General features: G+C 35.9%; 1 protein-coding gene across 1 annotated transcript in view; it reads left to right on the top strand.

The window, feature by feature from the left end:
- The window catches only part of LOC124776372, a 60,708-nt gene extending 43,545 nt beyond the window's left edge, over positions 1–17,163 (top strand). The window contains exons 4-6 of the mRNA XM_047251332.1: positions 198–353; positions 2,241–2,401; positions 14,631–17,163. Of these exons, the coding sequence (XP_047107288.1) occupies positions 198–353; positions 2,241–2,401; positions 14,631–14,987 (674 nt within the window). The 3' untranslated portion in view covers positions 14,988–17,163. The remainder of the gene's footprint in view (positions 1–197; positions 354–2,240; positions 2,402–14,630) is intronic.
- The last annotated feature ends 230 nt before the right edge of the window (positions 17,164–17,393 follow it).

The raw sequence follows: 17,393 nt of genomic DNA on the forward strand, positions 1-17,393 counted from the left end.
TGTCCTAGTGCAAAATACTTTGTGAATAGTTATTTTGTTTTCCTTTTTTCTCATATTATGGATTATTTCACTTTGGAATTATTAAAAAAGAATGTGTTAAGTTAAGTCACAGTTAGAGCACTCTGCTGCAATTTCATTCCATTAATTTAATGTTTCAAATTGTCCCTAATCTGTTTTCCATTTTGCTTTTGTTATAGCTCTGTTAGCAGCTGTGGCTCCAGACCAGGCTCCCTTTATGGCAGATGAATGTCTAATGGCAATTCCTGAAATTGAAGGAATTGATTACACAACGAAGGAGTACCTCAACTTTGTCCAACACATACAGAATGCAGTTGAAAGGCTGAATAAAGAAAGTAAGTCTTAATTGGAGAAACATATCCTAATAGCAATTTTGTGACTGTTGTCAGTATGATATTTTACACTCTTAAAAATATGGTTTGGATTCTTATTATTCTGAATTATTATAATATTCCAATAGCATTTTTGGTCAATATTCACACAAAATGTTATTTTTGTGTAATTAAAGATTTGACAACATGATTGATTGCAAGCACTCCTTTATTGGCTGAAGCTATAGTGATGTCATAGGCTAGGAGTAAGACGAAGCTATACATGCGTTGGAGTGTTAGCTGAAGTTCTAGTGGTTTTTCCATATTTTTTCTGGACACAGTTATTTAGTAATGGAAAACACATGTACAACTTGTAACAGTGGAAAGGAATTTTGTGAAGGCTGATAGTGAAAACCTTCCAGAAGTAGATGTGTTTATGGTCTCTTCGTTCTTTGAAAACTACCTATAATTTTTGTATGCCAGAAGTAAGACATGTGAAAACTGCACAGAAGTACTGTGACAAATCAATAACTCACAGAATTGTCTTAAGATTGGGGAAATCTGGAACTGGATTATTTGCTTGAACAACCATGCAACTTATGAGAGCCTGCTCAATAAAACAAAAACAATTCAGAAGATCATTCTGATTGTTAACTACTGTGGTTGTTACCAGTGCTACTACTGTTTTTGAGATACTACTTTCCGCTGTTTTAAACTTTTCAGATAGCTTAATAACACTCGTGGAACTGCAGAGCATCATTGAGTTTGCCTTCAGCAGCTTTGTACATTACAATTCTTCCGTTCCTTCAGGTCATTAATTATCTCACCAGGAAATTGTCAGTAAAATATGCAGTTGATGCAACAGAACCTTAAAGTGTTTGTTGTTCTGCTGCATACATAATTGCTACTAAAATTCTATGATTTAAAAGTACTTAAATGGGACCAACTTTCACTGTATTATAATTCCCTGGTCTTATTACATTTATTCATAGATCCCAAGCAGTGTTCAGGTTTTCTTTCGTAAAAATCGTACAGCTTTACAACAGTCTCAGTGGAGACAGTTGGAAGTGACAAATTGTTTACAACAATTTGTTTGGAAAGAATAATGTAGTCGGTAGTTGTTAAATGATTTCCCAGATTCTGCAAAATAAGAGTTTTATCATGTATGAACTACGGTTTCATAACATCATCCTTGTGATTCATCTCAAATTGATCAGGTTTAAATTGAAGTTAATAGATAAAAATAGATATTAAAATGTAATATGATGTATATAATTTAAAGTTCTTACCTAACCGTATTGTGAGTAAAGTAAGGAGACAGTAGTACAAAAAGCAAAATGAACATTAATAATAATAATAATAACGAATGATCTTGTGAATGTCACAGTAGCAGTTCAGCATGCTATCTATTATGTTAAAAGTGATGTGTTCATATGGAGTGTTTACTTATATCAGTGTTATCCTCACAGAAACAAACATAGTGACCACTATCTCAGTTGGATCTCTGCAAGTGAGTTGCAGCCAGATTAATGCATCTTCTCATGCTTTGGAATACTCAAAAACAATTTTTCAGAAGTTTTTATAGATGTACTGTATGGTACTATGAATCATTTGTAGCCCAGAAATGTAAATTCCAAAACAAGTTATTGTTGTGAATGAGCTTTATGACAATAGGAGCACCGTGCTAGTCAGTAAAGTCACAGGTGTCACATAACTCAAAGGGAGTGTGTTTGTGGCCCTTCAAAATATTTGAATATCTTAAAAATATTTTTAAAACATTGAAATTCACGAAGGAAAAAAGAATTTTAGGAGCAAAAATGTCATAATTAACCATGTAAGATAATTTCCAGAAAACAGTCAAATACCATATTTGTGACTCAGTGTTACCTTTCTATTACATCTTTGTTGCAGGTAATAACGGTACCTGGAATCCACATCAAGTAGAACTGGCCCTATGGACACACTATGTTGTTTCGGAAATGAAACCAGAGCTTCTGGATGGGATGCCAGGTCCACACGAAAATGGAACTACGAATCATGAAGAAAAAAATGGGGATACTCTTAAAACACAGGTACATGTTGTTTGTCATATTTCAGATCATCATTTATGTGCAGTGATAATTTTATTCTCCTGTATAATTCCTCATTAATGCTCTTGACATTACCCTTGATGTAGGATTGATTGTACAGCAGAATATGTATTGCAACTACAGATGGCATGTCTGTTTCTTATCAAGGCAGCACATGAAAACAAAAATTGCCCATAATGTGTGAAGTTTGATCTTGCTGAAGACCTTCCAGGTGTTCTCAATATGATTTAGGTCAGGTGAACTGAGGTGCCAGACAACCACACTTATATACTTAGTGTTTCTCTCAAACTAATCTGATACAGTTTAGGAGTGATGAAAATGCGCATTGCTTTACTGAAGATACAGGTCAACTGCTGGTTGCTATAAGTGAACTAACAGATGCACATGATAGAACAGTAGATTCCTATAGTCAGGGTGTATATGCCCCTGGATAACTGGGAAATTGGGAAAAACCTGGTAATTTTTTGATCTAGGAGAAAAGAGGGAAAAATCTGGGAATTTTTTCATTGTTTTAGTATTGAGTTAAATTTTTATAATTTTGAGTGGTAAGAACTGATACTCTAACAAAGAATGTTAGTTTAACCTGCTTCTGCAGAATAATATTGCAGCAGCAAAACATAAACGAGAGGAAATCACCAATGTAAAACTTAAGTTACGGAGAAAATGCGCCATTTAAAACTATAAAACACAGTGCATGTACAAGCACTCGCCAATGGCAAAATGTGTCAAAAACTTTGGGATGAAGACTGTACAATACTTCGTAATAACAAACTGATTTTGAAGAGTGTGGTGTCACAACTGTTTAAAGTAGATTGATTGATTGGAGCAGTTGCCAATGGGCTTACGTGCATGCGCAGAACTGAAGTTGCATATGAGCAGGGCCTTCTCCCACTTCTTGCTACTTGAAGTTTGGCTGTTGGCCATTTGAGCAGTAGCAACGAGCAGCCAGGTGTCATTTGGAAATTTTTTTTCTGGCGCATCCCAAGTGTCAGATTCACACATGCACAGAGCAGTCAGTGGTGGTAGGGCATATTCTCCATATGACCTGCATGTACATGTCACGATTTTGCTGTTCTCTCTTCATTTACAGCTCTCACATTAAATGAAAACGAGAGCTACCAAATGAATTAAAATACTTTCATATAATTACGGAAGACTAAAACATGTTACCAGTTTCAGTTTTCCAATTTTATTTTATTTTAATGTTGTTGGTAGTCAAACGTTAACTGCTTTGTGGAACAAAGAAGTTACTTTTGTTGGTTCGCGAGAGAAATTTGGCTTGCATTAATGTTTTGTGCAGAGGTAGTAAATTTATTTGAAATGAAGTGTTTATTGCATACTATTAGGTAATTTCAACTGTTGCTGAATTTCAAATGTGCATTCTCATCTTGCATGTATGGCATTACACCATAATAAAGAACCAAACATGAGATGATAGAGTAATGGTATTCAAAGAAAATTGGCTTCCCAAAAACCCCACTGAAAAGTTTTAGCAGAATTCATGGATCTATCTTTTGTAAAACACAACGTTTCTCCATTACAAGACATGTTTGAGCACTTGCCTAGTACCTCCTGTAGACTTGACATTATTTCTTCATTTGCAGAATGACATTCTTCCGCAAATTATAAATTGAGAGTACACTGTCTTATCATTGTAACTTACCACAAGGCTTTATATTCACTTCTGGAGTAGAATATAAACTGCCAGTTATACAGTTTCTTGACTTCTCAAGTAACATTGTTAATTTTTGCGCACTTTGACAAAGTCATGAAAAGCTTACTATTCTTCGTTCTGGTGTATATAACTAACTTGTCTTTTTTTATTTTTGCAAGAAATTTGTACTCCTTCTTACTAGCTTTTTGCAGTACTGTGTGGATGTAAATTTGACATGAAATGCTACATAACAGTATAGCAGAGTTTGGGGGGGGGGGGGGGGGGGGGGGCGACTAGTCCAAGGACTGCTTTGCATTCCTTATTTGGATAGCATATGTTAAAACAATTATCCTAAGTACTCCTCCAAACAACCCGGTGTACTGTTGCATAGGGTCATGTGATGTATGTTGTCCCACTACATACAAAATTCCAAATTAGAAATGCAGTGAAGGATGAATGAGCAGAACAAATAGCGAACTCTGGCTTCCTATGTCATCGTAGTTGCGCATACACAGTAATGCCTGTCTTTTGGTGAACTCTGGAAATTGCTCAAACAAACCTATTTCTAACAGGTTGCAGGGAAGTATTGCGAATAGTGATTTGAGAAGCGTTACTTTCAAAGTAAATTTTCTTTTATGCAAGATGAATTATGTTACGTGTGTGAGAACATGCAATGAATTTCCTTAGTCACAAAAGTATGACTCTCATTCAAAACTTAACACTTTGAGGACGAGCCACTTCAAAAAAATAAATAAATAAATAATAATAATAATAATAATAATAATAAGGGCTTAGAAGACCAGACAATTATGTCATCATCTAAAATTTTATTGGCACATTTGTGTTTGACGCATCTAAAGCGTTACATACACAAAAAAAGCCCAATGTTATATGTGAAAGCTTAGCTTTTCTTGTAGCTATACTGTATGTATATTAATTTAAACCATGAACCTTTCCTATTTGAGTGTTCAAGCTACTTAATAGTGATGTTGCTATCGGTTGACATCATCAAGTGTCATATGCTCTGAATATCTGCTGTCATTTGCTGGCGAGATAGATGGCATGAGCTATGATTGGCTGATAAAAGCGCATCGCGGTCTCGATTTCAGTGCTTCGGAAACTAATGTGCTGGATTTGGGGGAATTCATATTTATACTTTCATGCAGCGTATATGTTGTTACACATCATATCTTTACAAGAAATGTTTGCTGTCTGCTGGGTTTTGGTTCCTGAAGCACGGGGAAGTTCTTTGTAGGTGTATAAAGCCTTTACCGTTCAAAGGATGGTAAGTTTTACAGTTCCAAGGGAAAGTAAGTATATTATCACCTAACTGGAGAAATGTATTTTCACCCAGGAAAAAGTATATTTTCACCCAGGAAAAAGTATATTATTAACTGGGAAATCCAGGAAAAATCTGGGATTTTTTTTTTCCTTTATCGACATATACACCCTGTACAGTAGATTATCATGCCAGTAGCCAATTTGAAATGTTACATGCTTAACATTGTATTCTGCTCTTGTTTCAGTATGCTTGTTACCTGTTGAAACAAACTGTGTTGCTACTTTAATTATTCTACTTCAAATTAACTTCCATAATCAAATTTAAAATTTAACTAAGTCTATATTTGGTGGACTGCTTTGTCTAATGAATGATGATGATTTAGTTGTGGTCGTAAGTCCAAAGACTGGTTTGATGCAGCTCTTCATGCTAATCTACCCTGTGCAGGCCTTTTGCACTTTCTCTGACTACTGCAGCCTACTTCCATTTTAACTTGCTTACAGTATTCAGTCTGCCTTGGTGTCCCTCCACAATTTTTACATCCAGCACTTTCTTCCATTACCAAATTGACAAATCCTTGCTGCCTCAGATGTGTCCTATCAAGCGACTCCTCCTTGTAGTCAAGTTGTGTCACAAGTTAATTTCAGTGCCTCCGTATTTTTTATTCAATCTACACATCCAGTCTTCCTAATTCTTCAGTATAACCACATTTCAATAGCTTGTATCTTCTTGTCTGAATTGTCTGTTGTCCATGTTTCACTTCCGTGCAATGACAAGATAAATACCTCCAGAAAAGACTTCCCAACTATGTCCTAGTCTCCTTTGTCCCATCTCTTTGTCCATCTCCTTCACCCTCTCCCTAATCATGACTTGTTTATCATTATTTCCAACAAAACGTAGATTGGGAATTGAAGCTGCTTAAAATAAATACGTAAATTGGTTGGGTTTGTTGGTATACAGGATATGAGAGACCTCTCCTGGTGCTGGGTCTATGGGAATAGTAACTTCATTGACAGTATTTTGCATAGTTTTAATCTGCAAGTGGATAGGGTTAATAATTAGTGAAAAATTCAGATTTTGTAGTAGTATTCTAATTATAAGCTGATAAGCCATAAATACAATTCTGTTTTCTGCTAAAACCAACTGTGACAAAAAAGATGGAACAGCATATAGTTGTGGATAGAATTATTGTTTTAAATTGTATATAAGGAGGAATAATATATAAGGGAGAAAAAATTTGTCTACTTGTTTAAATGTCTGCTAACATCGTTAAATCTAACTGCAAGAAAGAAAACAAAACTACACATTTTTGCAGTGCAGCCCATAGCATTTTCTTTCTAACGTTCATATAAAAATTCAGCATTTACAGAAATGCTTATCTTGCTACTGCTGGTCTACATTTTATATCTTCTGTATTTTGGCCATAACCAGTCATTTTCTTGCCCAAATAAGAAACTTATCTGTACTTTTAGTGTCTCCTTTCTTAATCTAATTATTGCAGCATCACCAGATTTACTTACAAAAAGAAGTCCCTTGTGGTGCAATCGACTTTTTTAAACTATGGTGATGTGGGTTGAGATCCCAGGTACCACACGGTAGCCATTCGGCCTGATTTGCAAGTAATTGATGAAAAAAAAATTGTATTTTTATGTCACACTCAGTAGGGTTAAAAAAGTTGCAATACGCAGTCTGGTTGTGTGGCATAATGGATAGGATAACATCTTCACATGCTGGAGGTTGCAGGTTCTAATGTCGTCAGATGCACAATTTTCTTTAAATCTTTATCGAAATTACTTTAATTATTATTTTTATTCAGTTACTGGTTTAAAAGTAATTTTTTATTTCTATTCCTTTGTCACATCATTTTAATCACCGAATGAACATATTCATTTGTTCCATTTTTTCTTTATATCATTCTTTTTCCAACTGGAATTTTTGTGAATATGAATTCAATAATATTTATCTATTACAATATCCAATTATTTGAAAATTCAAATCAGTTAAAAAAACAAAACACTTAATAACTTATCCATGTTTGTGAAATGATCTAAAAAATGTATTTTTATTACCAGATGTGCTATTTTTTGCACAGTAATAGTCATATGGGAATTTAAAACATAACCTAAATACTTAATTGCACTATGGACAAAATAATGCAGATGAAAGAGATTTGAACCCATAACCTCCTTTATGCATAGCTGTTATCATATCCAGTATACCATGCAACCAGACTCTTTAATGCAACTTTTTCAACACTGCTGAATGTCACACAAAATTCTGATTATTATTTATTTTATTATTATTATTATTAATTTTTTTTCAATTACTCACAAACAAGGGCCCAACAGGGTAAATGGCTGCAGTGTGATACATCACCATATATATAGTTTCAAAAACTCGATCACACCGCAGCCTGTCTCTCCTTGTTAGCCTATATTCCATTGTTTTATTTTTCTTTATTTTCATCTTCAAACTTTTTTCAAGATACTGTTCATTCCAGTTGCCTGTAGATTATTTGCCATTTCTGACATTCTCAATGTCGTCAATAAATCCTGAAGTTTTTATTTTTTATTCTCGAACTGTAACTCCTCATTTCTTCTTTGGTCTTCTTTACTGCATACTCAGTGTTCAGATCGAACAACATGGGGATTGGCTACAGCCCTGCTGTCAGCACCTGCTCTCTTTTTAGTTGGAGTTATAGCATTCTTCCTGAAGTCTGTGGATATTTCACTTGACTCATTAACTTGCATACTAGGTGGTGTAATTTTGCTATGGTATATTCTTCCAAGGATCTCAGTAATGCCAAAGGAAATTTTATGTATTCCAGATGCTTTGTTTTAACTTAGGTCTTTCAGAGCTCTGTCAGTTTCTTCTTACGTGTTCGTATCTCCTTCCTTATCATCTTGTACTTACTCTTCCCTTTCTATAATATTGTCTTTAGATTTGTTTCCATTGCGTAACTGTTTTATACATTCTTTCCACCTTTCAGCTTCACTTTCTTTGCATAGTGATGGCTTGCCAACTGAGCTCCTGATATTCATACAGATACTTGTCTTCCTTCAAAGGTCTTTCTAATTGTGCTGCAGACAGCATCCCATAGTCATGCTTGCTCGTAAAGCATTGCATTTTTTCCTCTATCCTTTCTGCTGTAATTTTTTCAGTATTTTATATTCGTATGCTTCATTTGATGCTCTTTTTATATTTTCTCTTCATGTCAAATCAATTCAGTACTTTGTGTATTATCAATTTCAGTTGGGCCTAATGGTTTTGTTTATTTAATCATCTGGTGCCTATACTGTTCCATGTCTCAAAGATACCCATCCATCTTCCGTTGTATTCCTTTCCCCTATGCTTCAGTCAGTCTTTGCTAATACTGCCTTAAAGACTCACAGCTACCACTAGTTCTTTCAATTTATATAAGTCCCGTCAGCTTAATTTCCTGCCTTTCTGCAATTTCTCCGGTTTTAAATTGCAGTTCATGATCAGTAAAATTAAATCCCCTGGAAATGGTTTGCAGTGTTATTTGTGGTTTCTAAATCTCTATCCTACCCTTGCATAATGACAATATTGTGAAAAGTATAGATTGCTTATTCACCATATATTGGAGTTGCTTAGTTGCAGGCAGGCACAGCAGGAAGACTGTTAAATATTGGAGCTTTCAGCCAAAAGGCCTTCTTCTAAAGCAGAAAACACAAATTCACACAAATGTAACTCTTGCACATGAGCAATTTCCAGCCACTGAGGCTGGACTGCATACAGCAACTGCACCTGATTTGCAATCTGTTGGTTGTGGGGGTAAGAGGGGCAGAAGAGGGGAGGGTGGCCAATCAGGGATGGAGGAAAGTAGGAAAGTACAGAGCTGCTTGTGGGAACATGTAAGGACTTGGTAGGACAGGGTAGAGCTGCTAGGTGCAGGTCATAGGTATGGAGGTGGAGGGGGGGGGCAAAAAAGGGGACAAGCAGAGGGGGTAAAAGACTGGTGGGTGTGTTGGTGGAGTAAAAGAAGTCTGTGTAGTGATTGAGTTGGAGTAGGTAAAGTGATATGGGTGGGTGAAGGACAGGGGAATTATGGAAAAATAATATATCCCATGTTCCTGTAATCCTCCTGACTTCAACATTTTTTAGTTCCTGTCCTTATCCTCCTATCACCAACACTGCTCCCACTCCAGCACTACAAAGCCTTGTATTCCACCAACGTATCCGCTAGTCTTTTTACTGTCCTCCACTTTTCCGCTCCCTTTGCCCCCCTCCCCCCTCCGTCACACCTCTCTACTGCACCTAGCAGGCCTAACCTGTACCCACTATGTTCCTGCATGCTCCCACAAGTAGCACTGTATCTTTCCCCTCCCAATCCTGGTACACTCCTCCTCCCTGCCCCAGCCTCTTTCTTACGCCCACCATCCATAGATTGCTGTTTCCATCTGGCACAACAGCCAGAGACAGTGCTCATGTGTGTGTGAGATGTGCTCTTTTGTGTGTGTGTGTGTGCGTGCGTGCGTGCGTGCGTGCGTGCGTTTCTACTTCAGAAGAAGACACTTAAGCAAAAGCTCAAATGTACCTGTATAACAGTGTTTTTATTGTGCCTGTCAGCACAACTCAACATCTCTATATGGTGAGTAGCAATATATTGTTTTCATAATATTTTTGTTATTCCATCCTGGATTTTCAATTGTTTGATTCTAGTTTTGTATAATCTGCATGAAGCTGTATACTGTCTCTAGGAGTCTTCCAAATATACGACTTAGTTTCATGATTTTTTTAAACAAAGTTTAAATTAAACAATGATGAAATGGTGCTCCGTACAAAATTCTGCCAGATGGCTGCCCATTTAATTCCTTTCTTCCAGTCCATGTTCTCCTACTATATTTCTTTCTTTTCCTTTTCATCTATTTATTCCCAGAATATCATCACAGTTAAATTTTTGTTGCCATAAACAACCTGACTAGTTCGTTTTGTCTTGTCATCCGTTCTTTCACACTCTGCCCATATGCAGAGCTTGTTAGCGTGTAAAGTTCTACAACTGTGGTGGGTGTTGAGTTAAACATATGACATTGATTTAATTATTACCATCAAGTGGACAAATCCTTGCAATGCTTAAGTTCCACAATAAATATCATTTTCAGTCATGTCTTGTACAATCATTAATATTTGTTTTGAAATGTATTCTCCAAATTCATTTCAGTTTGTTTACAGATTACTGATTGAGTGTGTTAAAACATACCAATGGATTCACATCAACAACATTATATACCTCCTGCTGCTCCAAAAATCTTCCTTACAGTCTTATCCCATCCTGAACATTTTTTGGAAGGTGACTACGATCAGTTGTCAACTAATGTATAAAATGCACGCTTGACTGTCAGCTGATGGTCAAACATGCATTTTATACATTATCAAACTTATTTCAATTTACCCTCTCATTTTTCTCTTTGTGATATGCTTCATTGCACAGACTGCATTAAAATTGATTCTCCTTTACCAGTAACATAAATTTTCGTACCAATGTACATTACTATACATGTTAGTGAGACAAACTTTAGTTTGAATTTCATTCACTACTTAGTCAGCCATTATATCTGGACTATCTTGAAAGTTTTATATGTAACTACAGTCAAATGAAGACTGGGACAAAGCTTTTGCTTACCAGTAACAACAAGTAACAGAATCACCTGTGAAAACAACCAGTAAAAGGTGTGGTGAAAATAAACTGTTCAGTCTATTTACGGTTTTAAGTATCCGTGGTGTATGGAAAGAGAGGACAGTAAATAGTTGCCCGCATATCTTTGAACGTTTGTGGTCTTAGATGGGGGGGGGGGGGGGGGGGGGGGCATGGAATCAAAACTGAAAAGGGGGGGGGCAAAAATCTAGCAGCTGCTCATGTGTGAAATTAAAATCTAGCACCAGATAACATGCTGTGTAGGTCTACCCCGTGCATTGCAAAATTGTAACATCCACCTGTGTGATCTTTCCGATTTTGCTTCTCAAGCCTTCCCACTCTCCAGTAAGGGCTCAGCAGAATAAGTTGGGGTAAGCCTCCAAGCAAGGTTTTTGGAGCAGGGGGAGGAGTGTTCCTGCAACAGCTGGTCCAAAGCATGCCCAGTTGGGAACAGTGAACAACGAAAATCATTAGAGTAGCGTAAAACTTTTTTCGAGAAGTTTAAATGTACTATTTGTGTTGTTAAATTTCTCTCTTGCACAGTTTTCTTGTTTGATACAGATAATGGTATTGTGTCTTCCTGTCGTTTGTCTATCCTGCGTGAATGTGGGCAAACTATACACAAATACGCAATTAGAACCCCAGTCTCCACTTTCCTGCTGTATTAAGTTATATGTGAGTTTACATTAACTCACGAAGGATGTAACCAACTTTGAAAGTTCTGAACTTCCATGCCAGTAACTTTGCTAGTTTCATATTACAAACTGTTTAACTACCCCTCAGACTAGAGCACAGTTTTCATAGTGACTACCCTTGAAGTCTTCTATGTGAGGTGCTAGTGAGAAATATTTCCTGCAAATAAATGATTGCATAAATCCAAAAACCTTCATTGCTCAGATTCTTTTAAAACATATGTGGGATTAATTTTGCTTATACATTAATTTTCAGAACAATTGTTTTTTCAAATGTGTCTTCAGAAAGTTCTTTTTTATTTGTGAAGAAGTGCTACTGTTGCATATTACAAAAAATTCCTCATGTTGCAAATAAGGTACAGTTGTTATATATTCTGAAAGTCACTTTTTTTTTTTTTGTTTGCCTTAATGTTCGTCTTTTCCCAACCTGTGTTCCTCTAACCTTGTCTTTTAGGGTGGAGATTTTAGTGTGTTGCAGAGTGGCTGGCTCATCCTTTTTTTCTTTTTGCGATCAGGCAGCCTTGGCCATCTGCCACAATATTTTAATACTTCCTACTGCTTTTTTCTTATTTTTGCACATTCTCCCCTTTTGTCTTACCTCTTTTGTTTTCGTTTTCATTGTGTTTCCCAGTTAGTTTTCCGCCTTTTTTACTTCCCAGACTCCTTTGGGGAATGGTTTACTCCATAACCTGTTTGAATTTGGAAAAAGTGACTGATGACCCTGTGGTTTAGTCCATCTCTCCCTCAACCAACCAACCAACCAACCAACCAAAGATCTGAGACCTTCAGATCATGACCTCCTTCAGCAAAAATTGAGAAGTCTACTCTAGTTTTTGGTGAATAACTCAATTTTGGTTCTGTGTCAGTTTCAACTCGATTCAAAATTGAAAAATTAATTTTCTTTTTCTGTCACAATTTTATTTTCAGGCTCTCCTCCAAATTTCTTCAAAATTTCGTTGATTGTTATACATTTGAAATTTGGTGTAATTACGGAAAGCAATACAAGTGAACAATTTCGTTTTAAATATTGGGTAATTTTTCAAACCCGAAGGTATATGCAAACAAGTGTTGAGATGACTGAGGATGGTACACATTAGCAGAAGTATTCAAGCCTTTATGCATTTACAATCACAGAAGATTATTAAGTTATAAAACACTTCAGACTGAAAAGCCTTTAAATACTTAATATTCAGTAATTAATTATATGATGAAACTGCATTAGGCTATTGCTTAGTGCATACTGTGGTGGGAGCTGTTTTAATTGTAAGTGTAAGAAACATTTATTTGTGATATGTGAAAGTGTGCAGTGATGAAAGAATGGGTCTCCAACAGCAGTCATTTGACATAAGTTTTTCGGTTCCATTGTCCCATGAGAAAGAAATTGGAAAAACTTACTGTAATATGTAGCTTGTATTTGTGGCTATTTCATTTACATAGCAAAGGCTTAGTATTCTTAAACAGCTCGTTGCCCGTGTTTTTAAGTAGTTGAAAAAGTTAGTACAGCAATACCAGGATAAGTATGTACCCTGCGATGGTAGCAATACGTAGAATTATTAGTAAGTAAACTGATGGGACATCCAGGTTTCAGAGAATAATTTTGGGTAAGCGCCGGATACATGCGAAAGATATTGTTTATAAGACTGTTGTGTGGCTGATTCTTGAATACTATTCCCTTGTAAGAAATGACACCAAGATCAGGAAGTAAAGAGATTCTAAGGGCTGCTGCCAGATCTATGAGCAGTGTGTGTGTGGTGGTGGTGGTGGTGTGTGTGTTTTTTTTTTTTTTTACAAAATAAAATCTTAGTTCCCACCACTCTGGTACTGAAAGTACCAGTGTATTGTATTGGCAGCTTGGTACTGATATGAGCTACATAATTCATCTCTCCCTTTGTTGTTACAGTTACAGTTGGCTGTGTTAGGAGGGTGCATTGATTTTCCCCCTCCTGTGGGCAGGATAAGAGTGAACATCTGTAAAGCATTGTAAACATTTCATTATGTAATTGGTCTATGTTATATTACAACACCCCCACTGATAATTCAGTTTCATCTTACGCAGATTATTTGTGCTGACAAGTTGAAATTTTCCTTGGAGAGATTGCGTTAACCTTTCAAACCAGGAACTCAAGTACACACCAACAGACCATGAGTGTCCGCACTGGCGGTAACTCGGCCATGTGCTTAAGAGCTGCAGTTTCGCAGGTAAAAGAGCATTGCCCTGCCATCCGTTGACTACTGGCGACATTACTTCATCACCCAAATGTATGTATATTTGTGGTGCCACATTATTAGCATCTTCGTCGTAGAGAACTGTGTTGGCAGAAATCAGAAAATACGGCCTTTCTCATAGGAGAGGTAATGGTTTAAAATCGCACATAAAAATGTTTAACAACCTTGACACCTTTACTTTAGTTGCATAATAATTCAGTTTCACCACAGTTTATTGATTGCTTAGGATAATACAAAATTAATTCCTAGTTGGATACTGTTATTTCACATAAAATGTGTGACATTTTTTGTCATATTGTTTTCCTCATGCTGACCTCTGACTTGCGAGACGTGCAGTGTTTGCTTGAAATGCCAATAGGGGAAAGAAATTTGCATTTAATGTATAGATTTAACAGTAAAATTGCTGACCTATTTACATAGTTGTTTTACAGATTCAGTCATCTCTGTTGCACAGACTTGCAGATAATTAATTATTTTGTGTTGTGTTGTACAAAGGAGCATTGCAAAAAAAGGAAGGAAAAAAAAACACTTTTTACTGGGCGTGAGAGAACATTTAGTACACACAGTTTGTATGTATGTGTGCGTGCGTGTGCGTGTGTGTGTGTGTGTGTGTGTGTGTGTGTGTGTGTGTGTGTTTGTTATATATGTTTTGAGGTGGAAAAATTGCCAAGGTAAAGAAATCTAATGTGATGTATATGTTTCAGGACCCGGAAAATAGTTCCGATGAAAGCACGCAAGACTCGACTAACGGAAAAAACTTAACTGGGCCTGCTGATGCACTGGATGATACTACTACATCGTTCACAGAAGACTCACTAGACAAACCCTCAACACCCACTGTAGGACCTCTTTGTGATGAAACAACCAATGACTCGGTTGCTACCACAGATTCAGGCACGAACGATTCTGCTGCAATTGCAACAGCAATTGTAGCTTGTAACAACAAGAGAGGAAGCATTTCTAAAGCAGATACAGAGGAAGGAGATGACACGACTAGCAGTCTTGAAGAACCTCCTGCAAAAAAAAACGAAAATTGGAGAAGAAAAGTGACACAAGTATAATATTTTCTAATAATTTTATTGAAACTCATAGTAAGACAGTGTTCCAGTCACAAATCATAAGTAAACTTTTCTAATTGTATCACAGTATCAAGGGAAAATGTACCGTTGTGGTTTCATTATCTCAGTATACAGTAAAGTGATTTTTTTAGTACCTTACTAAATAAAATCAAATTAGAGACTGAAGTAAAAGAAAAAGCACACAAAAACAAAACATCTCTACCTGAGTTTCTTTCTCGTATTGGTGTAAAAAGGAACAGTCATGTACACCGTACATAATGTTAGTATCATTTTCTCTTTCATCAGGCATCAGATCGATAGGTTTATGTAATGTGTAAAATATGATGCAGAAAAGTGCATGATGAAACTCCTCAGATAGTTTTTTAACATTTTGAATATGGTGGACGTTGTGAATGAGGTGTAAAAGAGCAGAGGATTTTCTCCCTACTGTGCGCCATGTGCAGAGCTGCACACTACTGTATTATTAAAATGGATGTGTTTTATGTTCACTGTTGGAAACCCATCTTATGCAGTTGTTAACGCATTGCAAGGAGTCGGAAAGAAAACCATGATGCATGAAGAGTAGTAATTATTTTTGTGTGTGTACTATACATTCCAGCATTCTTAGTATTTTATCTGCATGTCCATTATTATTATTATTATTATTATTATTATTTTTCACTCTACCATTTCCTTTTCAGGTGAATGTCTGAAAAAAAAAGCCACTTTTCATGTTTTGTGTGTTTAAATAGTTAATAATAATTATTATTATTAAAACGGTTCCTGCAGCCAGGATGAAATCACACATTGCTTTTCAATTCCGTTGTTACATTAAATGTTTCATAATGGTCTAGTCGAAATCCTAGTTGATGTAAATGAACAATTGCAAAAACAAAATTCATTTTCTGATGCACCAGCTACAACCATGTTGTCGTGATGTTCAACAGTTACATAACATTGTGGAGCTGTGTGTCCTTTCCTAAAATTTCTTTGGTTGTTCAAGTGAATATGAATTTGTTAAGAGATCAGATATTGAGAACCACCTGCAGCATTACACTTAATAGACCTGCATTACGTATTATAATATTTGATAAAAAGGTTGTAAATAAATTATTTTCATTGGTAATTTTACAGCAAACCATTGCAGTTTATACAGTTCACTTTGTGTATTGTAAAAATATTGGAAGTTAAGTGAGATAAGTAAAATATCACATGTTGCCTGTGTTCTGATACATCTTTTGTATCTAATATCTAAAAAAACTGCAAAGTATGCCCCCACCCCCACTCTCTCTCTCTCTCTCTCTCTCTCTCTCTCTCTCTCTCTCTCTCTCTCTCTCTCTCGCTCCCCCCCCCTTTCCCCCTCTCTCTTCCACTCTTCCATTGCAAAAATTTCTTGCAAATCAGGGATGTTTCTGTGTAGTTTCTCATTTTTAATGTAAAAAAAGAGTGGTGGTCCGGATGCCCATATGCTTACATGCTCATGTGTGTGACACACACACACACACACACACACACACACACACACCATTGCTGTTTTCACTTTTCACACTTCCAATCAAACATTTGAGAAGCCTTTCACTACAGCTTGAGCATTACACAAAAAAAGAATTAGAATTGACTAGCTGAATAATGATATTAATAAGAATAGTAATGTTATGGTAATTATAGGTTGCCAGTGTTTGTCACGATTCCTGCATTCTTTTCTCTGTTCTGTTGAAATCAGCATTTACAGCTACACTTGTAAACTTTATCTTTCATGTTGATTGTAATTTTATGGCGAGTTCTGAAAATTTTCTTGTAAACATTAATATTCAAATATCAGCAATACTTTGCAATTATTTTATTTTATTTTTTCCTCTGAAACAGCAATTTCTCAACTAAGATTAATTTTCATGTGTGTTTTAATTATTAAACACCAGCCTGATTGGTAATAACACATGAAATATTTCATCAGCAAGTAAGCAAGGTTGGTTCGAGATCACTCCATCACGTGCAACTCGGTTGAAATACAAATGTACTCACTTGGAAGATACATGGTTTTGGTGTTGAATCATTGTATATATGTCAGTACACAGAGTTTTGTTTTTTATTTATGATATTGTACTTAAGAATTATAAAAATACCAAAATTAGCTTATAATTTTTTGCTGAAAGCAGAGAGTAAAATTATGAAGCCAGAATTGTGTGATGAAATGAATTTATGTGGATGAGTTTTCCTAACACCCTTGTTTTTCCTACCTGTATGTGTTTTAGAAAATTACTGAATTTTTTTTATATTCCGTTAGCATTCCAACACATTTATTTGTCATACAGGAATGTAAATTAATAGAAAAAGAGAGAGAAGAAACGAGGAGTAATCAAAACTATCGATGAGTCCCTTTATAATGTCTTATGATAAAACATAATGTCC

The sequence above is a fragment of the Schistocerca piceifrons genome, chromosome 2 (genome assembly GCF_021461385.2).
Source record: "Schistocerca piceifrons isolate TAMUIC-IGC-003096 chromosome 2, iqSchPice1.1, whole genome shotgun sequence".
In the NCBI taxonomy this organism is placed as follows: domain Eukaryota; kingdom Metazoa; phylum Arthropoda; class Insecta; order Orthoptera; family Acrididae; genus Schistocerca; species Schistocerca piceifrons.